The following is a 27,535-nucleotide window of genomic DNA, read 5'->3' as shown; positions in this document are numbered from 1 at the left end:
GTTCATGAAGCCCCACTGAAAACATTCCATGGCTTTCCAAATCCAAAGTCTCCAAATCCACATTCTTCCAAACAAAAGCATGATCAAGCCTATCACAGCAATACCCCAGTCCCTGGTACCAACTTCTATCTTAGTTAGAGTTTTACTGCTGTGAACAGACACCATGACCAAGGCAACTCTTACAAGGACAACATTTAATTGGGGCTGGCTTACAGGTTCAGAGGTTCAGTCCATCATCAAGGTGGAATCATGGCAGCATCCAGGCAGGGATGGTTCAGGAGGAGCTGTGAGTTCTACATCTTCCTCTGAAGGCTGCCAGCAGAATACTGGCATCTAGGCAGCTAGGATGAGGGTCTTAAAGCCCACACCCACAGTGATACACCTACTCCAACAAGGCCACACCTACTCCAACAGAGCCACACCTTCTAATAGTGCCACTCCCTGGACCGAGCATATACAAATGATCACAATGATGAACACATGATTATCATACTCCAGCCAGAGGCTGGGTACACAAACTGTTTGCATTATACAAAGATTTTCATTCAGCTAAAAGATTTAGTGACTGCCTTTCATATGCTAAGTATAGTACAAGATGTTGAATCAAAGAAAATGGAAAATTCTTTACTCGTAGAGGTTATAATCAGGTGGCAAATACAGTGAAAGGGAGACAGGCATATTGTTGAGGTACCTCCATAACTAATCTAGACTAAGAGTCTGAGAGATCCCTAATAAAATACAACAAAGCCACACTGAAGAATCCATACAGAATTAGTATCATCCATATATGAGTTCCTTTGGTTTAATTTGTAATTTCCTTTGATCTGATTTTAGTTGTATAATAATCATGTGTATTAACATCAGGTGAACTGGTTTTGGTGATGATGCTCCAAAGGTGGTGGCATGAGGGTCGTGAGTTCAAGACTAGCTTTACCTATAGTGAGCTTGAAACCAGCTTGGGCTACATGAGACTCTGAAAAGGCCAAGCTATTACAGCTAATGATGATAATATGTTTGGGTGTGCACACTCAGTAAGATAAATCAGTATCGGGACCCAGATTATCCTCTCTTTTTCAGTATCTTTTCAGTCCCTCAGAGAAGCACTAAAGCAAATTTAGAAGTGGCAAACTAATACTGGAGATAATGCAATAGGAACCAAGGTATTTAGTATCATTGATTGGAAACGCTGTCTCTTGAGTCGAATAATTTGTAGAATATGAATTCACACACAGGTTGCAATAGATTATCTTAGTTTTTTTTTCCAAAAAAAAAAAACCCTCATTAAGGATAACCTTTCAGAATCTTCATACTGTTGTCAAAATTCCAGAAACTATTCACAACTTTATTATAGCAAACGGAAAGGGGTAGACGCAGGAGAAGACACACACAAAATGATAGTCAAAGGAGGAGTCAAGAATAAGTTAAAAGCCCAAGGTGGCAGCACACACTTGTCTGAAGGTTGAGGAGGACCACGCAGAAGCTGTGTAAAATATCTACAGCTGGAAACAGCACGATGCGTACTACAGCTGCTAGGAATTTCCACAGACCAAACAAACATCAAGAAGACAGTGGCTTTCTCCTTCTACCAGTTTCATTATGGAAAATGTCTAGAGCATACACAAGCACAAAGAATATTTGTTCGTCTACCACGCAGCATCAACAGTCATCATTTCTACCTCCCACTTCTTGGCATTCCGAAGTCAATTCCAGCTAGCCTATCATTTTACAGACTCTAAAGCGGAGGCTTGCGAGCCAAGGCACTTGCTGTTCAGGTCCACTATGTGGCAGCCCTTTAAGTACGATGGTATGTAAAATAAGACTTAAGCAAACGGATTTTGAAAGAAGAAACTGAAATACCAGAGGAAGTGTTTGACAAAACAACCTCCAGAAGGCGCTCTTTTTCCTCAGGGAAGGGACTAGGTCTGCCAGCCCCGGGACCAGCCTTTTAGGGACTGGGATGTTTCGAGCCCGCCCACCAGTTCCAGCAGCCCCTGCGCTCATCCGCGTCGGGAGCAGCTTACTGTTCCTGACGCCCTGGCCCGGGCTCGTGAGCGCTTGCGCCGTGCGTCCCGGGCTCGTGAGCGTGCGCGCCGTGCGTCCCTCGCTCGGGGCCGTGCGCGCAGGGCCTCCCGGCTCGTTCGTCCCCAGTCATCCTAGAACGGCCGGGGTCGGAGAACCGTGTATCCAGCCATGTTCTCCTTGGCGCTGCGGGCCAGGGCGTCCGGCCTCACCGCTCAGTGGGTAAGAGGCTTGGGGTGAACCTGAGCACTGTCGCCACAGTCTCCCGCTCTTCGTGCCTCCCTTAGCTTTGGTACCGGGAGACCCCAGGGGGCTGGACAGGTCAGCTGGCGGCGGCTGGACGCCGCGGCCTTCGTTCTCGGTGCCTCTGGGGTGCACCGCAGCTGCGGTGGCTGCGGGGGAGGGCCGCCCAGATAGAGCCGGGAAAGTCACCCCAACTTAGTCAAGGTCAGGAAGACGGTTGTCATTCGTCCTGGCGCGGAATCTAGTGAGGCCCGGGTGGCCCGCTACTTCCAGGATCCCGGCCACGAAGAAAGGGGCTTCTTGTCTGTCAGGTTTAGCGGCAACGCTGCAGCAGAGTTAAAAGCATGCTGGAGAAAACGCTGATATGCTTGGTGAAGGCTTGCTGAGTTCCTTCAGGCCTAGATAAAGATGACCAGCGTTTCATTTACTGAAGTTGTTCATTCGTTATAGGAAATGCTCGGCGAAAAATCGTAGGAATTAACCGTGAAAGAATAGTAGCACGAGTAACTGCACTGACTAAAGAGTCCTAGTTTTATGTTCATTTGAGTGTCATGTACATCTCAAATAGGCAAAAGGAATTGAATTGAAGTTGAAACACTGAAGCGAAGCTAAAATGCAGATTCCAGAGCCTGCGAGATAGCTCATTGTGGAAAGGCGCTGGCCTCCAGGTGAGAGGACTAGTTGCCATACGACCGGAGAGTGTAGGGACGGACACATGATAAATAATGGCTACTGTAATTAATTAATTACATGGCAATTACAGGAAAGAAAGAAGCCTTAATTTTTTGGTTGGATTTAATTTTCCCAACAGTAAAACAAAAATTAAGTTAGTCCTCAAAAAAACACAGTATATATTAGTATAGAATTCATTTAGGGCTTTCGGCTTAAACCTGTGTTTTGAAGGGTAGCATTCCAGGTTACCTTTTGTAATTATGTGACTTGACCTAGAGCAGTTAGTCTTTGTTTCTTAAGCTGTGAGATGGGACTATTGAGTCCGTCCCAAGTTATTTGAAGCCTTAATGTACTTCTAGTTCCAGGTAGCAGTGTGGATTAGATTATAGTACTTCTTTTTTTTTTTTTTGGTTTTTCGAGACAGGGTTTCTCTGTGTAGCCCTGGCTGTCCTGGAACTCACTTGGTAGACCAGGCTGGCCGCGAATTCAGAAATCCGCCTGCCTCTGCCTCCCAAGTGCTGGGATTAAAGGCGTGCGCCACCACCGCCCGGCGATTATAGTACTTCTTTTTTCCTTTTGAAACTAGATTTCACCATGCAGCCCTGGCTGGCCTGAAGCCTGCTAAGTGTGCCGTGCTGGCCTTGAACGCTTGTTGGTCCTCTTGCATTGACTCTTGAGTGCTGAGATTACAGGTGTGAGCTTCCATGCCCTGCCGGAGTATAGTAATGATGGGTGATGCTTGGTGGCCCTTTGGTGTGTGTTTAATAGGTGAATTTATATCTTATTTTAGAAGGCGGTGCAGTGTTGTCATCACTACAAATTATAAACAGAATTCTGGTTTTTGTGGGGTTATTTCATGTAAGAACACTAATAAGGTACATATGAGTATGGTTGGTCTGATATCCTAGCATTCAGGAGTTAGAGGCAGGAAGATCAGAATCTTTGTTATCTTTAGATGTATATAGTAAGTTTGAGGTCTGCCTGGCCTATATAAATTCCTGTTTGTAAAATATCTGCAACTCAAATCCCAGCCCCCTACAACAAACAAAAAGGTAACCATGGTAGTGTAGAATAGTAAAGAGTCAGTTTTATGTACAGTAAAGTTCTGCTTTGAGTAGATGACTGGTACAGGAATGGGAGTGGAGTAGGTCTGGTTGGAGTCAGACACCGCAAGGTTCCATAGGTAAGAGAGACTCTGAATCATTCTGCTGAGGAGGAGACTACTAAGAAGTAGGGGCAAAGAAGTTCCCATAGACATCTTCTGTTTCTTTTGTTTTTTGAGGCAAAGGGTAACAAGAGGTATAATTGAAAAGCAGGGTTTTGTTTTGTGGGTGCTGTTGTTTTGAGACAGTTTTTTTTTTTAAATACAATGTTCAACTTTTTTTTTTAGATTTATTTATTTTATGAATTTGAGTACACAGTTGCTGTGATCAGACATACCAGAAGAGGGCGTCAGATCCTCAGATGGTTGTGAGCCGCCATGTGGTTGCTGGGAATTGAACTCAGGACCTCTGGAAGAGCAATCAGTGCTTTTAACCCCTGAGCCATCTCTCCAGCCCGAGACAGTTTTCTTAATGTAGCCTTGGCTAGCCTGGAAGGAAGACCAACCTGGCCTCAAACTCACAGAGATCCACCTGCACTAGCAAGTCTCTGCTTTCAGTTTGAAATGTTTTTCCCCTATGACAGTGGGTTTTGTGCTGTCACCCAACATGCTCCCTACAATGAATAATTTTGAATTGTATCCTGGACATAAGAACATGTAAGTTAGACATTACAGTCTAACTTACTTCTCTGAAGAATGTTCATCCCCATTGTCGTGAGTGAGTGGTTCTATTTTAGCTCCTTATAGTCCATCATTACACAGGGGTCAGCCAGTTCTGAGTAGTTTCTGTCTTCATTTTGGTACGTCCTTTCCTGGGATTTTTCACTTGTCCATGCCTGAGATTATCCACTTTCTTCGCTATAAGTCAAACCATTTAAGACTGCTTTTTAATTTTCTAATATTTATTTATTTATTTATTTATTTATTTTGAATTCTTTGTTTGTAGAACAGGGTCTTACTGTGTAGCCCAAGCTGGCTTTAAACTCTGGCAGTCCTCTTAGCATACCTCCTAAGTGTTGGTGTTACAGGTGTGAGCTGTCATACCTAACTTACATGAGAGATTTTTGATTTGTTTGTTTGAGACAGGGTTTCTCTGTGTAGTCCTAGTTGGCCTGTTACATTAGAGATACTGAAACCTAACTCTGTAAAATCCCAGTAGGCCCAAAAGACATTTTACCTTTTAGGATAGGCATGTTTCTACATGTCCTTAACCCCAAAGGCAGGAGGATCTCAGTGAGTTTGAGGCCAGGGATACTTAGTGACCTTTCTAAAAAAAAAAAAAAAAAAAAGCAACAATAACAACAACAAAAAAACCCCAAGAAATTTTATCTTAGTGTGGGTGTATCTTAAAATCCTTAATCCCAAAACATTTTACAGATTTTTCTTAACTTATGCTGGGTTTACATACACTCCTACTTTGAAGGTCAAAGATTTAATAATAAATGAAACAGTATAGCTTGCCAACAGAGGATTCTATAAAGTAGTTTCACCCTTTTGTTTTTTCTCTGTGTGTGTGTGTGTACGCATATGTACAATATGTGTGTATAGTGTATGAGTGTGTAAGTATTCCTTTTTGAAGCTGCCCAGGGAAATTGTATATGGTGAACAACTAAGTTGAACAAATGTTGTCATTATGGAAGCATGGCCAGTTCCTTCCTCTAGTGGCTGACCAGGGCTAAGAGTAGGAAGTTACCATGGTCACAATAGGTGAATGGGAGGTGGAAGGCATAAAGTGCTGTAAGTTGAAGTAACTGCATGTCTAAGGAGGGAGGTGCATGGTAGACTGGAGAGGAATAAGAGGGCGGAAGCCTGGATTGAAAGGGTCAAAAGACCTTTTCTATGATATGAGAGGATTTAGATTTTGTCCAGAGACATGAACAGTTACAGCAGATGCATAGCATGCTCAGATTGGGTCCAGTGCTACCATCTTCAGTCCTCTGCTCATTAGAATTTTTGTGAACATCTCTAGAGATGTGGAAAAGCATAAGACAGTCATGGAACCACGTTATTGGTGGTAATCTGGGGTGGAGGGAGAACTGGGATAGAAGCAGGGCTGGGGAATACAATAGCAGGAATAGCAAAAATTATTCAGTAGAATGTCTTAAGATCTAGTGATTAGTAAGTCAGGGAAAGTATATTGAGATATTTTCTCAAGTCATGTATGGCATTAAGATATTGTGTATAAAGACTGTTAATTGCATTTGATGGTCTTTACCTATAATCTTGGCACTTGGGAGACTGACATAGGAGCATAGAAAGTTTAGGCTAGGGCTGGAGAGATGGCTCAGCGGTTAAGAGCACTGACTGCTCTTCCAGAGGTCCTGAGTTCAAATCCCAGCAACCACATGGTGGCTCACAACCATCCGTAATGAGATTGGATGCCCTCTTCTGGTGTGTCTGAAGACAGCTACAGTGTACTCACCAATAAAATAAATAAATAAATATTTAAAAAAAAAAAAAAAAAAAAAAAAAAAGAAAGTTTAGGCTAGCCTGGGCTATCTAATGAGACTTTTATCTCAAAACAACAAAAAGTATATATGAAAAGTATAATGAACCAGGCGGTGGTGGCACACGTCTTTAATCCCAGCACTCGGGAGGCAGAGGCAGGCGGATTTCTTCTGAGTTCGAGGCCAGCCTGGTCTACAGAGTTCCAGGACAGCCAGGACTACACAGAAAAACCCTGTGTCAAAAAAAAAAAAAAAAAAAGAAAGAAAGAAAGAAAAAGAAAAGTATAATGAAAGGAGGTACCACATGAAGGTAGAAATAACCAAAGTTTCATAATTATGTGCAGAGTCAGGTACAAACTATTATCATCTTCTGATATATTTTTCTGAGAATTTTTCTAGACTTGTCTGCCTGAGACTTAAGCTAGAAATTAAATATCATAAAATTTAATCAGCATTTTATACTAAATGTTGACCCTGTTTTTTAATCTTTAGTAAAACTCTTTGGATTTTATTTTTTGTATAATTTTAAAAGGTCCCTACATGCTCTTAGCATTAGAGTTTACTATCATATGTTTTCCAAATCATGACTACCAATAAAATGTTCCATGAAATAAAAATAAAAAAGAAAAAAGTAAGCCTGGCAGTGGTGGCTCATGCCTATAGTTCCCAACTTGAGAAACAGGCAGATGCTTATTTGTGCAAGAAAAGTATCCTACTAGAAGGGTTATGTTAGACTGATTCTCCAACAGAACAATTGAAGAGCTGGCACTAGTATATCAGAGTGGAGTGACTTGTGTAAAGTGATGGCTTGGTTTACTGTGCTCTACTTTTTGTGCATCTTGAATGAAAGGGCTGTTTGTGTCCTGGTGCGTCGGATAAGCTTGTAGGTGGCAGTACATTATTAGCACGAATAACTCAGGAACATAACGTCCCTTTTGTGAACACCAGTGCATCTGCCACCCCTTCCACTTCCCTTAAGTAAAGGGGAATTTATTTATATATTAATTTCAGCAGAGAGGAAGTAGATATTTTTCAAATATCTAAAAATATAATTGTACCAGAAGAAGTCATGGCCTAATTACAATATAAAAACTGCATACTAACAGATGCAAGAAACACAATCTGCTCTGTTTTGAGAATGACTCTTTATTAAAGGTTTTGTAAACAAAAGACAACTTATTTGTCTTGCTTTAAAATTTACTTTAAATGTGTCTTTCAGTTATTGTTTCTGTGTCTGCTAAGTAGATAACAATGGTTTAACATATTAGGAAGTTCATTCAGAGTAATTGTATTATCTTAAAACAGCCCATTAAAAAGACACTAATTTAAAAACAAACAAGAGCTCATGCCTTTTATCCCAGCACTGAGGAGACAGAGTCAGGAGGATCTCTGTGAGTTTGAAGCCAGCCTGATCTATAGAGCTAGTTTTAGGACAGCCTAGGCTACAAAGAAACCCTGTCTCAAAAAAAACAAAACAAAACAAAACCGAAACACCAATAAGCTTAATATTAAATGAGGGGCTGGAGTGGTAGTTTAGTGGTTAAAAGTGCTGTCTGTTCTGCAGGATGGGGATTATATTCCCAACACCCACATAGTGGCTCATAACCATCTGATACTTCAACTTCATTTTTTTTTTTTTTTCGAGACAGAGTTTCTCTGTGTAGCCCTGACTGGCCTGGAACTCACTCGTTAGACCAGGCTGGCCTCGAACTCAGAAATCCGCCTGCCTCTGCCTCCCAAGTGCTGGGATTAAAGGCGTGTGCCACCACTGCCCACCCCATCTGATACTTCAGTTCTAGGAGATCCAACACTGTATTTTGGCTTTCAAAGGCACCAGTCTTGTCTTGCACACAGTGCACAGATAGACATTCAGTCGAATCACCTATACATGTAAAATTTAAATAATTAAGAGATGATGGCTCAGCAGTTACTGCTCTGAGGGCCAGAGTTTGCACACATTGGGCAGCTCACACCTCCCTGCTAACTCTGGCTCCAAAGGATCTTATTTTCCACTTCTGATATTCATGGACACCTGTAGGCACACACACGCGCACACCACTCTTTTTAAAAAAGATATTAAGTACAAAGTTACATATTAGAAAGTAGCAAAGTATTAATATAAACTCTTTACCTTGGGATGGGGGAATCCAGAAAGTATACCACTTAGTTTTTTCTCCTCACTCTTTTTTTTAAGGTTTATTTATTTAATTTATTCATTAATTATGTATACATGTTTGCCTGCATGCCAGAAGAGGGCACCAGATCTCATTATAGATGGTTGTGAGTTACCATGTGGTTGCTGAGAGTTGAACTCAGGACCTCTGGAAGACTAGCCAGTACTCTTAACCTCTGAGCCACTTCTCTAGCCCCCTCTCCACCCTTCTTAATCATTCTGTCATCAGTGATTTGCAATTAGAACATTGATTTGTTTTGGGTGGAAATGTGTGTAAACTCATGTGAATATGCAGGATTACTGGTCAGCAAGAGTGTGCCTCAAAAATATTTTTCCAGGGATTGGTAGAGAGGTTCAGTGGTTGGGGTGCTTGCCACCAAAACAGCCATCTTGAGTTCTGTCCCTGGGGCCAATTTCTTTGAGTTGTTCACAGCAAAAAAACAAAACAAAAACAAAAAAAGCAATAGATAAATAAATGTTAAAGAGATTGTCCAATTTGTAGCAGCATAGATCTAATGAACAACTTTAAAAAAAAAATACAAAATGTGTTTATTGGAATAGTTCCCACTTAACCTGAATTAGATGCTTTCAGTGCTGCTGCCTCCTGTCCAAGCATCCTTCGTCAGCCTTGCCTTTCTGCCTGTAGGCTGACAGGACAGTGGAGCAGCCAACACACAAGACTACCATTTGTGCATGAGTAAAGACTGCTCATTTTATAGCATCCTGGGCATTTCATATCCATAAAGTAGGAACTGTGACTCTGCACCAGGCACTTTTTCCTGTGTTTCCTCTTCTCGTCTAGAAAGGGATGAAGGAGATCCTTGGCGAGAGGCATATTCTTGTAGGAAGGTCTTGACCACCAAAAAGCTAATGGATAGCTTTTTCAAAATATCTAATATATAGCTAATGGATAGCTCTGTATTTATTTCAAGGATTTATTTTCATTTTATGTGTTTTAGTATTTTGCCTATATGCGTATATGTGCTCTGCATGTGTGCATGGTGCCCACAGAGGCCAGAAGAGGGCACTGGATCCCCTGGAACTGGAGGTATAAACAATTATAATTCACCATATGGGTGCTGAGAACCAGACCCCTGTTCTCTGCAAAAATAGATCTCTTAACTGCTGAGCATCTCTCCAGCTCCTCTTTTTTTTTTTTTTTTATTTTAAACAATAATCTATGCATGAAACATCCTGAGTAAACAAAAAAAAGGATCAAATATTGACCAAAAAAAGTTTGATGCATTTCATTTGTGAATGTTTTATCTTAAATCAGTCTTTTTCGGTTTGTGTATCAGCGTTAAATAGGAATTTAAAAAACAGAAAAAAATATGAACTTTTACAACCTTATAATAAAAATGGTGACTATTTATGGCATTCAATTTTTATTAGTGTCTGTATTTGTTATAATAGTCTGTATTTTTTTAACAGTTAATTTTGTTGTATCTTGTGTTTTGCCTGCATGTATCCTGTGTACCAACCATATGCATTTGCCCAAAGTCTTCAGAAGAGGGTCCCTAAGACTGGAGGTACAAATGGTTGTGAGCCACTGTGTATGGGTGCTGGGAATTGAACCTGTGTCCTCTGGAAGAACAGCCAGTGCTCTTAACTGCTGAGTCATCTCTCCAACCTCATTTATGTCCTATAAAAAGAAAATTCTTCATCATTTCTAAATGTAACTGTAGCATCAATACTTTTTTCCTGCAGGGCGGTGGTGGCGCACGCCTTTAATCCCAGCACTTGGGAGGCAGAGGCAGGTGGATTTCTGAGCCTGGTCTATAGAGTGAGTTCCAGGACAGCCAGGACTACACAGAGAAACCCTGTCTCGAAAAACCAAAAAAAAAAAAAAAAAGAACATCCCTTTGGGTGGTGAGATGGTTCACAAAGTAAAAACTTGCTGTGGAAACCTCATGGTTTGACCTCTGGATATCACAGTGAAAGGAGAGGATTCCTAGAAGTTGTCCTCTGACCTCCACACATGCACTTGCATTCACACACAGACAGATCATATCGAATTACACTCTGAAAATACTTTAAAATTAAAAGCTTCTCTTTGCTTATGTTTTAATAATAACTATGCTAGAAACAGTTTTTGTTTTATTTTGATTTGGGTTTTTTTTTTTTTTTTGACTGTTTTGTATCTTTTGAGACAGGGTCCACTGTGAACCTTGGCTGGCCTGAAACTCACAATGTAGACCAAGCTGGCCTGAATTCATAAGAGATCTGTGTGGCTTTGTCTCCTCAGCACTAGAATTAAAAGTGTGCCAACATGCATGGCAAAATCTTCTTATGTCTCTTGTATTCATTTCTTTTAAAGATGTATTATCTTTAAGTATGTTTGTATGTGTAGGTATATGCCCACAAGTGCAGGTGCCTGCAGAGTTAGAGGTCTAGGATTTCCCTGGAGCTAGAGTTACAGGCAGGTGTGAAATGCCCCAGGTGGATGCTGAGAATAGAACTTGTAAGAACAGTCCCAGTTTAGAGTGGGAGGTCAGCAGTACAGAAGAGGAACAGGAGAACAAAATGTAACAGTCAGATTGGTTCCAGAGCATTTGGACCTGGTAAGTCTGCATAGCATTACAAGTAGTATGTGTGTGGCTGGAGCTGCTGAAGTATTTAGTAAAGAACTGGAGAGGCTGGCAGGACCGGGAACATGTCCTATAACTACTAAGCCATCTCTCCAGCTCCCTTACCTGTATTTTGTAATAGGTGAACTTGCTCTCTTTCTCTGTCTCTCTCTGACTCTGTCTGTCTGTCTGTCTCTCTCTCTCTCTCTCTCTCACACACACACACACACACACACACACATCACCTCTCCTCTTGAGACAGGGTCTTCATATGTAGAGCTAGATTCACAGCATCCTCCTTTCAAGCTTCCTAGTACTAGGATTCACCCCCAGCTACTGCTGCAATGTTCTTTAAAAGTAAATTTCCAAAAGTGTTACTGTGTTAAAAGAAATAAATTCACATCAGGCTTGATGGCTCACACCTTTAATCCCAGCACTCTGGAGGCAGAGGCAGGTGGTTTGAGGATAGCCAAGGCTTTGTTGCATAGGGAAACCATCCCCTGCCAAAACAGCCCCCACCAAAGATATGAATTCTTTGAGGTTTTCCATAAATCATACTAGTTTGCTTCCCTAAAAGGCTTGTATGAGTGTTTGCCTAATGCATTAGCAAGCCCATTTCTCCCATGCTCTCAACAAAATGGAATGCTATCTTAAAAAAAAAAATCCAAACCAAAACTTTTCCTAATTTAAGCTGGCAGTATTATTTTAAATTTCATGCTTTTAAGTTTTTAAATGTTCATGATCTTTACTAATTTTCCTCATTAACTTTATGCACTTAAGGTCTTTTGTAGGTGTTATCCCTTTATCACTAGAAGTGTGTAAGACATAATAGTCTTCAACATAGTTGGTAGATGATGCCAGAGAGAGAGGATGAAAGGAACAAACAGAGCAGAGGAGTCAGAGCTGAGTCTGGAAGGTAGGGACTTTCAAATTGTGGCTAATCTTCAAGAAATGAGTATGTAAGGCTCAGAAGATGAAAAGATGGATCACTTCCCCTGCCTTAAAATTAACCATTATTAATGAAATAGTTATTCAGAAGTTGTCTCTATATTGTGTTCTCAGCTAAAGTGACAGCAGTGTGTGTTTTCTATAGTTTAGTGTCATGTTTCACAGCCTTGAATGTATTGAATTGTTTTTTAAAAGTTACATATTTAAAACAAAAGAAGCATAAAGTAATGCTTGTTTATCTACTAGCTGCCTAAGGGGTGGTGGGCTGGTGGTGGTAGGGGAGAACACAGTTGAGGCAAAGCCCCTCCAGGACCCTTTCTCTGGTTGTGGGTGGTACATAAAACTGATAGTTTGACCACTGTTTGCTGTACCTATGTCTGTAACTAGGTTTTCTAGTTAAGGCAAGGTAAAACACTATGATCTGTGGTAAAGTTAAGTATATTGTTGGGTCGTGTCACTTTCACTAAGTCTCTCTGGTAGCCAAACCCATGCTTGGTTTAATTCAGTGTCTCACCATTTGTGGTTCACAGAATTAAGAAATGGTGGGATTTAGAATAATACTTCATTTGTTTAGAGTGGGAGGTCAGCAGTACAGAAGAGGAACAGGAGAACAAAATGTAACAGTCAGATTGGTTCCAGAGCAGTTGGACCTGGTAAGTCTGCATAGCATTACAAGTAGTATGTGTGTGGCTGGAGCTGCTGAAGTATTTAGTAAAGAACTGGAGAGGCTGGCAGGTTTGGTAATACATTCTATAATCAGTCCAGCACCAGGAAGGCTGCGGCAAAAAGAAAAAATTAAAGTCTAGCTTGGGCTACATAGGGAGACTCTATCAAAAAATTTTAGAAGAGTATAATGTGACTATGTGTGCATAGCTGTGACTCATGAGTAAAATAAAGACATTACCATATTAGGGCCAGGTGTGGTGGAGCAAACCTTTAATCTTGGGAGGTAGAGGCAGGTGGATTTCTAGAAGGGCAGCCTGGTCTACCGGACAATGCAGTAGAGCAGGACTACACAGTGAGACCCTGTCTCAAGCAACAAAACTCTACCATATTAAAAAACTGACATCAACTCAGACAAAAGAAATGACGACCACTTAATTCTGCATGAGTAGAAAGTGTGTAGGGCACCTGTGCACTTGTGCTCATGGCACCTGGGCACCTGTGCTCAACTGTGGCTTGGGTTTGGGTCAGTTCGTCCACTGACTCCCACAGGTGAATTAATAATGTGCTAGGCTATAGGCCAGCTTTTCTAAGATGATACTCAAGATAACTTGATTGCCTTGTTTTAAATTATGACTCTTAAAATATTTCTTCATGAAATTTTTCTTAAAATTTGTGACTTAATTTTCTTAAAAATTTAAAATTTAATTTTTTTAAAAAAAATTTAGGGAAGACATGCAAGGAATTTGCATAAGACAGCAGTGCAAAGTGGTGCTGGAGGAGCCTTATTCGTGGTAAGTAATTGGAATTCCTCATAATGGAAAAACTTGGGAATTTGAATTAATCCTCTGTAATATCATAAATTGTGGGATATGTTACCACAACTCTGTGGCAGAATACTTGCCTAGAGTATGCAGGGTCTGGGTTCAATCTCTAGCACTGCAAAGGAAAGAATTAAACAACTTTAAATTTTTGTTTTTGTTTTATATGTGAATGTAACTGAAAACATGTATGTACACTATGTACCTGCAGGAGCCAGAGACGGTCAGGTCATCTTAGATCCTTATGAACTTGAGTTGTAGTCAGCTGTGAGCTGCATGTAGATGTTGGGAACCAAGCCTGATTGCTTTGCAAGAGCAGTAAGTGCTCTTAACCTCTGAGCCATTTCTCCTGCCCTCCCTCCCCCAACCCCCAAAAAACAAAACCTTAATTTCTGTGTCTTTGATATATATTGATCACCATGGGGATTTAAATATAGCTTGTTAAATTTGTTATAATTCAAATGATGTTTGGTTCCAGCTGAACCTCTCAATTATATACTAACACCTAGGAATTTAGAAGACTCTAGGATTAAGAATTTTGGCTATTGTGAGCAGGGCATGATGGAGCATGCCTTTAGTCCCAGCACTTGGAAGGAAGATCTCTGAGAGTTTAAGGCCAGCCTGATCTGCATAGTGAGTACTAGGAGCCAGGGCTCTGTTACACAGAGAAACACTGTTTCAGAAGGTGGAAAAATTTAGGTTATTGTTTGGTAATATTGCTATGAGTGCTAATCTGATAGTCAGATTACATGACTATAATTTGAGAAATCCCAACAGGGCATTTGTTTGAAACTCAAGAGTTTATAGTAATACAGTTAGTGCATTATTGCATAATAAATATATTCTTTCACAAAGCAATTGGTCTCCATAGTCTTGGCTTGACAGTTTTAACACTAGGGGTATTTAAAAACTAGCTTTAAATGCTGTGTCTGTTTTTAGTAATTAATCTAGTATTTGATGACAATGGTAGTAAACTTGTATGATGAGTTAGAGTACATACTTCAAATTATTGTCCAAAGCTTCCATTTTCTTCCCTCTTTTGCTTGATACGTTTTTAAAAAGCAAAACTCTGAGAACATCAAGATGTCTTGTTAATATTAAGCTTATTCTGCTCTTTAAAAAATAATTTTTATTTATTTATATTGACTATTGCTGGCTGGCCGGGAACTTGGTATATAAACCAGGCTGGCCTTGAATTCAGAAATCTGCTTCCTGAGTGCTTTTGGGTACTGTGTTAGTCAAGAATTCACATTTAGAATTTTTATTTAAAAATTTTATTGGTGTATATATCTACCTGGATATATGCATGTGGTAAAGGTACCCTTACAGGCCAGAAGGGTCATTGGATACCCTGGAACTAGAGTTACTGGGAGTTCTGTTTCCCAATGTGGAATTCTGGTTCTCTGCATTAGCAGCAAGCATTTCCCCCTGAGATAGGGTTACTTGGTATAATAGAGCCCTAGCTATCCTGGAACTTTCTTTGTAGACCAGGTTATCCCCAAACTCAGAGATCCACATGCCTCTGCCTATATATAAAATGCTGGGATTAAAGGCATGCATCACCATGTCCAGCAGCAGCAAGCATTTTTAACCTCTAAGCCATCTCTCCAGCCCATATTTAAATTTTTGTCTTAATTATATACTGTTGTAGGTATTGTATTTGATATTTGAACTAGAATATCCCATTCCTAGTAAAGCTGGATAACTATTTTTTGTTTTGAAACCAAAAAGTACGCCTTAATCTTTAAGGGTTCATTTTGAAACTATTCTAAAAGTTTTAGTTCTGCTAACTTTACTTTGATAAACAGTCAACAAATAAGTATTTTTAGTCATTCGTGCTACAAAGATAGACTGATGGGATTAAAGTAGAGATTAAATGAGCAGTAACATATAATATAGCAAAAATCATAATGTAGTGTACAGTAGTATTTCAGTTTTAGATAAAATGTTGATAATTAATTTTGGAAAAAAAAAATTTTAATTTTTTTGTATAGCATAGAGATACTCCTGAGAATAACCCAGATACTCCATTTGATTTTACACCAGAAAATTATAAGGTATGTTTAATAAACAACATAGTTGATTTATCAAGTATTCAGTGCATTCATACATATAAAGCAGACACTTTTCCATCTACAGAGGATAGAGGCAATAGTAAAAAACTACCCAGAAGGGCATAAAGCAGCAGCCGTGCTTCCAGTCCTGGATCTAGCCCAAAGGCAGAATGGATGGCTACCTATCTCCGCTATGAACAAGGTATCGAATTCAGTTGGCCTCAGAAAAGAGGAGATAATTTATGTGATAATTTAATATAGAGATCATGATAATCATTAATATCAGAGTTTACTCATACATTCATATGATAGATAGATAGATAGATAGATAGATAGATAGATAGATAGATCCATCTTCTCTTTAGTGTGTTTTTGTAATACAGCTTCCATTCTTGCAGGAAATAGGCACTAATATGAAAGAGATGTTTTTCTCCTCCCACGCCTTTTGAGGGAAATGGTCATTAATGAAAAGATCTCAAATATGTATAATTTAGTATCAAGGTGTTTTGGAAATTAATGGAGTAGAGTTTCAACATCAAAATTACAGGGGAAAAATCCCTTACCAAATGTAATCTCATAATATCTTTACATCTTTAACAAAAATTTGTATCTAATATGTGGTATTTGGTGACCTTCAGAACCGCCAAGTGACCCACTTCAGCCTACTTATAAACACTGTTAAGACTCATCCTCTCTTCTTCCAAGACAGGGTCTCCCTGACACACTTGGCCCCGTCTATTCTTAAGCTTTTGCCTTAAGAATCCTCCTGCCTTAGATGTGAAGATTGTTTTCCAATAGTTTCAGCAATAATCTAGATTTCAGATTTACTTACATCTGTTACTACTATGGTAATTACATTCATGTGACAGTACAGGACATCACTTAGAACATATAAGAACAGCTCATTGTGCTTTCTGCTTGACAAGCTGTCGTGTATCCTCCAACTGTAGTACGCTCATGCTCATCATTTTCTAAACTATTGGTTATGAATAAAATCCACTGTTAAGGTGGATTATCAAAAAAAGAAACAGAAGACAAAGGCTATTATCATTGTTGGGAGAACAGGAATAGACTTTATAAAATGCAAATTTTAAGTTGTATTGATTGTTCTGTTTGTATACCTAATACTGACATGTGTTATAAAGCTTTATTTAATAAGTAAATGCTTTCCTTAGTTATACAAGTGGTTAATTTTTCCAGAAACCTTGATGAAAACTGGGTATTTAGCTAAGTGGAACAGCATTTGCCTATCAACTCCAAAGCACTGGGTTTAATGCTCAGCACTAAGAAAGAAAAAACAAAAAGTAGTATGCTATATAGTTCTTGTGAAAAATGTGTCATTTGAAATTATACCTTTGTTTTTAAACTCTTAAAAATATTTTTAAAAATTAAGTTTAGTTTGTTATGTACATGTGGAGGTCAGAGGACTTCTGTGGTTAGCAAGGTCTTTTACTTGCTTGAACCATCTTGTCAGCCCATGCCTTTTTTTTTTTTTTTTTTAAGGAAAATGTTGGTTTTAGTAATGAAAATATTTAGGTCTCTTGTTGAATAGTAAGACTATAGAGAAAACAAAACAAGTAAGAGTGTAAGAGCATTTAGGACACATGTGCTATTTAGAGCTAGATACATTAGCTTCAGGCAATGTGAACACTGTAATCTTTAATGTTTCAATATTTTAGGTGGCAGAAGTTTTACAAGTACCTCCAATGAGAGTATATGAAGTAGCAACTTTTTATACAATGTATAATCGAAAGCCAGTTGGGAAGTACCATATTCAGGTCTGCACTACTACACCTTGCATGCTTCGAGATTCTGACAGCATATTGGAGACCCTTCAGAGAAAGCTTGGTATGGAATACTTCATTTCTTTTATTAAAATAGCTAAAATAACTGGAGTGCCTTGGGACACAACCTTAATCCCCCTACACTTGGGAGGTAGAGAGAGAGGAATCTATAAAGTTCCAGGACAGCCAGGGCTACACAGAGAAACCCTGTCTTGAGACACCTTTTCCCACCCCTAATCCCAAGCAAACAAAGCAAGCAAGCTTCATCTCTATACATTTCCCAACTTCCAAACAAAATTATCTTTCTAGATCTGACATTTTCCACCTAAAATTTTCAACTTCAGTTTATCTCATTTGGCTTGCACTTACTCAGTATTTAAAAAGATATTTGCTTGCTTTTATTTCTTTCTAGTTTGTGTTCATCTAATTCTCAGCCTCAAGTCTGAACCTTTAATCTGTGTTAATCACTAAGAATGCTAGCATATGTCACATAACAATGACTATGGGCTAGAGAGATGGCTCAGGCAAAGAGCATGTACTACTTTTCCAGAGGACCTGAGTTCACTTCCTACCCAACATCTATACATCAGACAGCTCACAACCCCAATATAATTCCAGCCCTAGGTGGATCAGACATTTCTTGAGGGACCTACACTTATTGCACAAATACACAATTAAAAATAATTTCTAGAGTGTCTGTGTACTTTTCTAGAGAAACCATAGAATAAGTAACAACATAGTAGGAATATTTCACAAGGGAAATTTTAAATAGATATATTTATAGCATATTTATAAAATAAAACAAATGAATTCTTTCTATACAAAATTGCCATTGTTGCTGAATCCAAACTCAGAGATCTGCCTGCCTTTCCCTCTGGAGTACTGGGATTAAAGGTTTGTGCTACCACTGCCTGCCTGCATTTATTTTTGACTGTAAAGTTAAAACATCTTTCAATTTTTCTTCTTGTACTGAGGAAGTACAGGCTTCATTCATACTAGAGGCAAGTACACACTTAACACTGACTTGTGTTCTTAGCCCCATTTTTTACTTACTTTGAAATAGGGTCTTACTAGTTGATCAAGTTGTTCTTGCTCGAAGTCCTCTGACTCTCAAGTAGTAGCTGATCTTTTTCATCAGTGTGGCTTTTTAAAAAATATATGTCCTTGCATGTCACAGATACATTTGGGCAGTATCAAAGTATATAAGGCTGAAAGATCAAGCTGGCTCTTAAAACACACCTCTAAGGTAGAGATTCTGGTAACTGCTTGGAATATAGGTTACAGGTTTTATATCTTTTATTATTAGCAATTAAATGTAATATATGTGCTCTTATATTATGTGGTATAACTTTGGACTTAATGCATAGCACACATTGTTCTTATTTTTTGCTGTTATAGACAAGAGTACTCTAGTAATTTCATATCTACACACCTTTGCATGTTTTCCATGTTGTATATTAAGATCATTTGTAAGAAATTGCTGAGTCACGCTTCCTGTATTTTGCCAATTCCTTCCCTTAAGGATATGAGTATTCATTTTTCTTACCTCTGTAATGATCCTCTGAATCTTTGCCAATCTTATGGTGTAACTGTGTTATTAGCAGTCCAATTGGATACTTGTTTTTTTTTTAATGACTTTTTTGTTTATGTGTGTACAGTGCCCTTGGTGGCCAGAAGGGGGTGTTGGATCCCCTGGGACTGGAATTATAGATGTTTGTGACACACAACTGTATGGGTGCTGGGATCCAAACCCAGATCCTCTACAGGAACACCCAGTGCTCTAATCACCTAGAAACCTCCAGCCCATTTTTTGTTTTTTTGTTTGTTTTTTTGTTTTGTTTTGTTTTTTGAAGCTTGAGAACAATTTTATTAGTTTAAAAGAAAAACCCCGAAGCAAACAAACTATAAATATCCACTGCTTCCTGTAGAAGTGAGACAGAGAAAGGTAGAGCCATGCTGTTTGAGGTAGGCTAGAGGTCAGCCATGTGGCAGATAAGCAGCTAGGTGGTATGAGCAACAAGTTGAGTCTTAGCACAGAGTGAATAAAAACTGTGAGCACTGGTCTCTGGGTTTTTATTGATTTTAAAGGAACAAACCTACTTGAAAAATAGCTTGAAGCTAGGCAGGTGGCTTTTGCCTATAATCCCAGACCTCTGGAACCTAAGCCAGGAGGGTTGTCATGAGTTAAGAGGCCAGGCCTGAGCTTCAGTGTGAGACCCTGTCTTCAAAACAAAACAACAAAACCTTAAAGGCAAAAAATTGAAATGAGTGTTAGGTTGTTATCATTATGTTGATTTTTTTTGAGACCAGATCTCAATATTTGGTCCAGGCTAGTCTTGAACTTGAGTCCTGTCTCTGCTTTCTAAGTGCTGAGATTAAATGTGTACACCATTATGCTTGGCACTTTTCATTTTTACAGAAATTTAATGTATTGTCATTTTTATTAGACAATATTGCTTTTGTGCTATAATCTATTTCTTATAATGATCATTTATATTTTTAGGAATAAAGGTTGGAGAGACTACACCCGACAAACTTTTCACTCTTATAGAAGTGGAATGTTTAGGGGCCTGTGTAAATGCACCAATGGTTCAAATAAACGACAACTACTATGTAAGTATTCATCCAACTTCATATAAGCTAAAGTTCTAAAGTGTTCTCTTTAAGATATTTTATTTCATGTTCAGATATTGGTTCTTGAGTTATTCATTTAGAAGAAACTATTAGTATAAATATCTAAAAGATTTTAAAAGAATTATCTTTAAACATTTTGCATTTTTCTACAGGATATAAATTTGAGTTTTAATTATGACAAATTTAGTTATTTACATGTAGTAAAAACCAAATTGAAACAGCAACACTTTATAGAGCATTTACTTAGATGATATTGTCTATGCGCACGCCTTTAATCCCAGCACTTGGGAGGCAGAGACAGGCGGATTTCTGAGTTCGAGGCTAGCCTGGTCTACAGAGTGAGTTCCAGGACAGCCAGGACTACACAGAGAAACCTTGTCTCGAAAAAACAAAACAAAACAAAACAAAAAAACCAGATGATATTGTCTATCATTATTATTTGCAGAAGAAATTATACATATAAACACCTCAAATCTTTTTCTCTCTAGATAGTATCATAAATTTAATGTGTATTCTTTTTATAGTTTTTAAAGCTTTTTCTGTAGTCTGTATCTATAGTAATATGTCATTGGTTGCTTAAATTTTTTTTATATAGATGAAATATATAACATTCCTCTACTGCTTTATCTGTATCTCAAAAGGTTGTTTTGTTTTGTGTTATCTCTTTATCTTTGACCTGTACGTTTTCTGGAGGTGTTCTTAATATCCAAATAAGTGGAATTTTCTAATTAGCATTTTAAATTACTTGCTGCCCCTATTATATCATGTCTTTCAACTACAATATTTTGTTAGTTTTTATTTCTTAGAAAATAGTATATGGAGATTCTTTGAGGTCTTTGCTGAAGATAACATTTTCAAGAATGGACTTATTCTCTTCTGCTCCTAGAGGTACTAATTGCACCCCCAAAGGGTGCAATGACATGGGTTCCAGCATAGAAATTTTCTTTGCAGGACAATTTACTTTCTAGTTTATCTTTGTATTTAATGTATAGCTTTTTTTGACCTTAACTGGGGTTTGGTTCATAATTTCTTGCTGAAATTTCTTTGACGGTTTTGTTTTGTGCCTCTGTTATGTATAAGTCAAACAGGAATTAGTCAGGGCTTTAAAAGAAGCATAAATTTTGATATTGTAGGCCATAGTACTTGGTGTCTAAGATATTTTTTTCTTTTTTTTTTTTTTTCAATTAGTAGTTAGAGCTTGATACAGGATAGACATTAGGCCTGTACTTCTCAGGCACAACAACTGGTGATAGATAATCACTCTTTGAACCACATTGCTTCTTTCAGGTTAGCATTTGTTTTGTTCTTTGGTGCTTCCCTATTTTATGTTTTCTTATTGTCTTAGTTACTGTTCTTATTGCTGTGAAGAGACTCCATGACATGGCAACTCTTATAAAAAAGAAAACCCAATTTGGGTCTTGCTTATGGTTTCAAAGGTTTAGTTCATTATCATCATGACAGGAAGCATGTTGAAAGCTACATCCTGATCTGCAGGTAGTCACAGAGATACTAGGCTTGGCACAGTCATAACACACTTCCTTCAGCTAGGCCACACCTCCTAATCCTTTCAACTAGTGCCATTCACAGGTCACTGAGCATTCAAATAGACGAGCCTATGGGGGCCACTCTTATTCAAACTAAGTAACCTTCAAAACAAGTTCAAATTGAGTTACCAATAAAGGAACCTGGGTGACTCCTTGAGATACTAGAGAGGCCAGAATTCAGACACAGAAATACACTTACTTTTGCCTTTTCAGCTAAAGCTCTTAATATATATTGCATTATATATTGGAGTTATTCAGTTGTAGATATCTTGGTAAGTAATAAATGAATTAATTTTAAGGACTTACAGTTTTGTTTTGTTCTTAATAGCAGTTTGTTAACGTCTTCAATTTTTCTCTAGGAGGATCTGACACCCAAGGATATTGAAGAGATTATTGATGAACTCAAGGCTGGGAAAGTTCCAAAACCGGGGCCAAGGTATACTTTTATTTAATATATAAACTCTAATGGCATAACCTACACTGAATTGATCTTTCATGGAAGCTGGATTTTAAGAGTTTTACACTCATTCATAGGAGGTGACTGGAAGTTTGCATATCTAAAGCTGTCATCTAGAGCAATCTAGAGCAAGGTTTTGTTTTTTGTTTTTTTTTTTTTCCTTAAAAATCCATAAAATAAGTCTGGGGAGATGGTTCAGTGTTCATAAAGTTCTTTCCCGCAAGCCTTAGGATGGGAGTTCAGATTCCCAGATTCCACACATAAAAACTGAGTGGGGGTGGTCTTGGGAAGAGGAGACAGGGAATCCCCTGAGCAAGGTGGCTAGCATTCAGTGTGAGACAGATCCTCGATATATAAGGTAGAGAGTGATAGAGGCAGACATCTAACATTGACTTTGGGCCCCCATGTGCACATACATACATCACATACAAACACATGTACAAACATGCCTACATACATCTCATACATATATGGAAAAAATTTTGTAAGATAATTATCTGTGGCTGGGCAGTGGTGGCACATGCCTTTAATCCCAGCACTTGGGAGGCAGAGGCAGGTGGATTTCTTGAGTTCAAGGCCAGCCTGGTCTACAGAGTGAGTTCCAGGGCAGCCAGGGCTACACAGAGAAACCCTGTCTTGAAGAACCAAAAAAAAAGATAATTATCTGTGATCTACCAGAACATTTATACTGAAAGAGAATCTTCTACAAATAGAAATTGCTTAAAAGTTCACGTTACTAGAAGATTGATCTGAATTTAGCCTTCCTCTTATTTCCACCTAAAGATCCATTTTTCCTTTCAATCAATACAGGATAATTTTAAATATATTTTTAATTTTGATCATGTATAATGTATATATGGAGGTCAACTTTGTGGAGTTGCTTCTCTTACACCTGTACAAGTTTCAGGTTTTGAACTTGGGTTGCTAGCCTTTTCAACAATCACTTTTGCTTTCCTACTGACCTATGTCATTGATCCCAATACAAGATGATCTTTAATTATTACTTTTATTGAAATAGCTATCTTGTATTCTCCCTATCTTTTTGACCTACTTAATATCACAGATCTTTAGTTTTCCTTATGTGCCATAGTTTGATCTGCATGGGATTTCCTTGCGAATTCACAGTGATGCTTCAGACTAACTTTAGTACAGTCATATGTCACATAATGACTTAGCCAGCAATAGACAACAGACACAATGATAGTCCCATAAAGTTATATTAAAGCTGAAAAGTGCCTTTTAACATTATTTTGAGATAAGGTCTTACTATCACCCTGGCTGGTGTGGAGCTCACTATATAGACCAGGTTAGTAACTCACAAAGCTCTGCCTGCCTTTGCCTCTGGAGTGCTGGCTGGGATTAAAGGTGAATACTACTATACCTGGCCAGCTTTTTAAAGTAAAAATTTACATATGTTAATCACTAATAATCATTACTTGCTTTTCTTTCCAGGAGTGGCCGCTTCTGTTGTGAGCCAGCCGGAGGCCTTACTTCTTTGACTGAACCACCCAAAGGACCTGGCTTTGGTGTGCAAGCAGGCCTTTAACTTATATTCAACTGTAAAAGTGTCACTGGAGAAATAAAATATGAACTTACATAATAAGTTTTATACTATTTTCTTATTCCCACCTGTACATCTTGGTAGTAATCTAGTAACTTACAGCTGTTAAACATTGTCAAAACAACAGAACTACTATCTTAGTCTATCTGTGAAGACTGTTATTATAACAATCAAGTTAAGAGTTATTTTAGTGTTAACCATTCATAGTGCCACATCATTTTTATCAGTAGTAGGTTATTATTGTGAAGTAAAAATTTTGCAAAACTTCAAATACATTTTTTCTTTGTATCTTTAGACACAGCCAAATTGTTAAAAATTTTTATAAGCTTTATGTCAATATTCCCTTCAAGCGTTTTAATATTTAAGTATATAGTTCTAACCAAGTTTCTGACTGGTAAGACCTCACTACCAGTAATAAGGGTAAGAGGATTTTCTCTAAAAGTATTTTATTTATGTTTGCCATCTCATTTTGTAGCCCTACTTGTATGTTTACCAGGCTGGCCTTTCAACTTTGGGTACTTTTGCTTCTGCCTCCCAAGTTCTGGGATTATAGTAAAAGCACAACTTATAAGAAGAAAGTTAAAATAATTTGATTCTATCTTTAGCTATATTTATTTATTTAGATACAGGATCTCACTTTGTAGACAAGGCTGGATTAGAACTCATAGAAATCTAGTAAAGGTATTCAACAGCCACCACACTTGGCCTTTAGCTTTGTTTTTGTTGTTCAGGCAGGGTTTGGCCATCATTGGCTATACTTTTAATACTAGAAGCACCTAAGAAATAAATGTTGGAGTTGGTTAGTTGAACAATATGTGTTTGTATGAATAAAACTATTACATTCAACTCAAGAAAGGAGGTAATGGGGGGATGGGGTAAGGGAATAACATATGAAATGTAAATAAAACATCCAATTAAAAAAAGAGAGAGAAAGGAGGTAATAGTACAGTACTTCTGAAAATGCATATAGAAATAGTTTTAATTCATGGAATAATCAGATTGCTTCAGGATTTATCAAAGTCAGTGGCCTTACAGGTGCCTCATTATAGTAGTAGGGACTCAGGAGGCAGAGGCAGGTAATCTCTGAGTTTGAAGTCAGCCAGGTCTATGTATGGAAGTCCACACCAGACAGAACTACTTAATGAGATTGTTGTCTTTAAAAAAAAAAAAAAGCCAGATTTATTTATTTATTTATTTATTTATTTATTTATTGGTTTTTGGAGACAGGGTTTCTGTGTAGCCCTGGCTGTCCTGACAGATTTATTTTATATTATGTGCATCACTGTTTTGCCTGTGTGCCTGGTGTGCACCAAAGCCAGAAGACAGCATTGGACACCCAGGGACTGAAGTTACATATAGTTCTGAGTGGTCATGTGGGTGTTGGGAACAACTGAACCAAGGTACTCCCAACAGTGCTTTTAACCCCTAAGCCATTTCTCCAGCTCTGTCTATAAAGACAGACTAACTGGTTGTGAGTGCTTACGATTTAGGGTTTAAGGTAGGTCTTTAAAGTTAAGTTTTCGCCAGAAATATAGCTCTCTCAATACACCACTGTTGGCTACTTGCTTGGCATGAACAAGGACATAGGTTCAGTCTCCAGTACACACATATATAGAGTTCTCTAGAAGGAACAGAGTATTTCTTCCCATCTTAGAGCCTCCTGACATAAAGAGAAACCTTTTGCTTCTTGTCACACATATCCAAGTTGTTATATTCCAATAGCAGCAAAGTGGTTTCCTACTGTTTATACTGAGTTGTTTTTATTACGTGAGAACATGGAAGAAAATCTACCCTTTTTTTTAAAATGCAGGTTTATGTCCCAAAAGTCACATCAGAATTTTCAGATTATTGATAGGACTGTCTTAAACTCCCCATTAAGGTACTAACGGATACTGAAGGAGGCCACAGTTAACGATGAGGGAGAAGATGGTTTCCTGCGGAGTATGTAACTTCTTGGGGTGGTTAAGGCACAACGGTTACTGGCTAACCGCTGTAGATTAAAGTATTCAGAAGGAAGTCTGAGGACAAGCTGCTGCGATGGTAAAATTTCCTCACACGCCCTATGAGACTTAGTACCACACGGACAAATTTAGTGAAATTTCTGTTCAGAAAGGTCAAATGATCCCGTGGCTAGAACCGGGCATAATGCCGCGTTCTTTGTAACCTGTGCTCATAGCGGTTCTTTGGGGTCTGGGTGCGTCTGGCTTGGATGCTTCACGGTCCGCACCGCATGCTGCTGCTCAGACGCGCAACCCGGACCCGCCCCACAGCGCTGCGGTGCCCTTCCGCTGGCTCGACCACCCTTAACAAAATCCTCCCGGTCTGCAGCTGGCTTTGCCGTCCCAACTCAAACCCTGCAAAAATATGTGCGTTTCCTCCGCCGAGCTCCGGCACCCACGCCGCCTTTTCCACATCTCGGGTGGTTGTGGCTGCGCGCGAGGAGTGCCAGCAGAATGTCCCGGCCCGCGGCTCGAGGACTGCTCCGACTCCCAGCGGCTCCCACAGCTCCTCGGGCGCGGCCGGCTCCGGAGGCCCAGAACTTCCGGCCCCCTCCACCCGCTCCGCTCCGCACCGCTCCCCACGAACGCCACCCGCCGCCGCGCGCTCGGCTCCTCCGAAGAGCCCAGGGACGGGCACGTCGGGGGCGGGGCACGGCGGTCACGCCGCCCGTCCCGTGCCTGCAGGAGTCACGTGTCCGTCCGGGTCACGTGCTCGCGCCGCAGCCAATCGCGGAGAACGCTGTCCAAGAGCAAGGAGGCTGTGGTGAGAGACCGACCAAGACCGGAGATGTTTTCAAGCCTGGCCCCGGCGGCATCAGGGGCTGGTGCAGCAGCGACGGAGACACTGGCAGTGGCGGCCACCCGGAGGTCCTCGTTCAGGGGGTGAAACCTTCTGCGCCCGCCGAGCCTCGGGTCCGTGCGGGCCAGGGGGGCGTGGCGACCAGAGGGGAGGAAGGAGGGCGCGGTTTCGAGTCTGTCCCGGGCACCAGGGAGGAGACCCTCAGCCCTCAGTCCGGTGCCCCGTCTCCTCCCCGGAGCCAGGTAGGGGGTTGCGCCTCCACCAGCCGCGCCCAGCCGTGTGCCACGCGCCGCCCGGCCCAGCCCAGCCCGCGGCGCGGCCGGCCGGACTGTGACAGGCCGTTGGTGGCCGCCCCGCCCCGCATCCTGACGGGTCGCGGTGCAGGTGGGGCCGCCGCTGGGCGACGCTCGGGCGGCGGCTAGCGCGAGCGCCTTGGCCGCCGCTTACCGGAACATGGCGCGGCCGGGAGGGCGCCGCCAGCGCACCCGGACGGACGGCATCGCGGCGGCGCGCCGTGCCATCGCGCGCTCCCGGTGCCAGCCGCGCTGTGTGCGCGGATGTCGGAGACTCGGTGCGGGCCGGGGCGTAGGAGGCGCGATGGTCCCGGGAGAGGTGCGTGAAAGCGAAAGAGCCGCGGCTCACGGAGCCAGTTCTGTCCTAAATGCCAGTGCGATCTGCCATTGCCGCGTTGAGAGATCAGGTCTAGTTTGTGCCAGTTCCGATTGGAATGATGTCCAGAGACCCTTAGGAGCGCGTTGAAATCTTAGATCTGATTTTTGAAGAGTAATATGGGGATGACGCATCCTTCAGGATCCACAGCATTGAATAAAAAGGCTGTATAAAGAGGTCACCAAAGCCCAGCTGACAGCTGTTATAATAATTACAGTGAGAATAGTTGAGGGTGGAAATGAACAGTATTGCATTAGTTGAGTACATCGGAAACATTTGAAGCAGTGTGGTTGTAGGGACTGTAATTTCCGCTGGATACCCCTTGAACTGGGGTGAAGTATGTTGCAAATCCGGCGATCAGTGACGCTCTGGGATTAT

General features: G+C 40.1%; 2 protein-coding genes across 4 annotated transcripts in view; both read left to right on the top strand.

Annotated features, from left to right (window-relative positions):
- Positions 1 to 2,096: 2,096 nt before the first annotated feature.
- Ndufv2 (NADH:ubiquinone oxidoreductase core subunit V2) lies at positions 2,097 to 23,731 on the top strand. Its single transcript, XM_028777970.1, has 8 exons — positions 2,097 to 2,241; positions 13,563 to 13,628; positions 15,650 to 15,712; positions 15,795 to 15,911; positions 17,389 to 17,557; positions 19,997 to 20,106; positions 22,031 to 22,107; positions 23,581 to 23,731. The coding sequence occupies exons 1-8, from the start codon at positions 2,191 to 2,193 to the stop codon at positions 23,672 to 23,674; spliced, it is 747 nt and encodes a 248-aa protein (XP_028633803.1). The 5' UTR covers positions 2,097 to 2,190; the 3' UTR covers positions 23,675 to 23,731.
- A 2,710-nt stretch (positions 23,732 to 26,441) lies between these two features.
- The window catches only part of Ankrd12 (ankyrin repeat domain 12), a 97,253-nt gene continuing 96,159 nt past the window's right edge, over positions 26,442 to 27,535 (top strand). For 2 of the 3 annotated variants that reach the window (XM_028777963.1, XM_028777962.1), the window contains exon 1: positions 26,442 to 26,730. The gene's annotated coding sequence lies outside the window, so the exon portion shown is untranslated. The remainder of the gene's footprint in view (positions 26,731 to 27,535) is intronic. The other variant, XM_028777961.1, reaches the window with a different exon arrangement.

Source organism: Grammomys surdaster, unplaced genomic scaffold (genome assembly GCF_004785775.1).
Source record: "Grammomys surdaster isolate TR1022 unplaced genomic scaffold, NIH_TR_1.0 318, whole genome shotgun sequence".
Lineage (NCBI taxonomy): Eukaryota > Metazoa > Chordata > Mammalia > Rodentia > Muridae > Grammomys > Grammomys surdaster.
This window is presented reverse-complemented; position numbering and strand designations above follow the sequence as displayed.

What these genes read in the sequence shown, in the direction of transcription:
- Ndufv2 (XM_028777970.1), top strand. Translation starts at nt 2,191, where the DNA reads ATGTTCTCCTTGGCGCTGCGGGCCAGGGCGTCCGGCCTCACCGCTCAG. An exon ending in CTGGAGGAGCCTTATTCGTG is followed by an intron (nt 13,629 to 15,649) that starts GTAAGTAATTGG and finishes TTTTTTGTATAG; the next exon opens with CATAGAGATACTCCTGAGAA. An exon ending in GTTCCAAAACCGGGGCCAAG is followed by an intron (nt 22,108 to 23,580) that starts GTATACTTTTAT and finishes TTTTCTTTCCAG; the next exon opens with GAGTGGCCGCTTCTGTTGTG.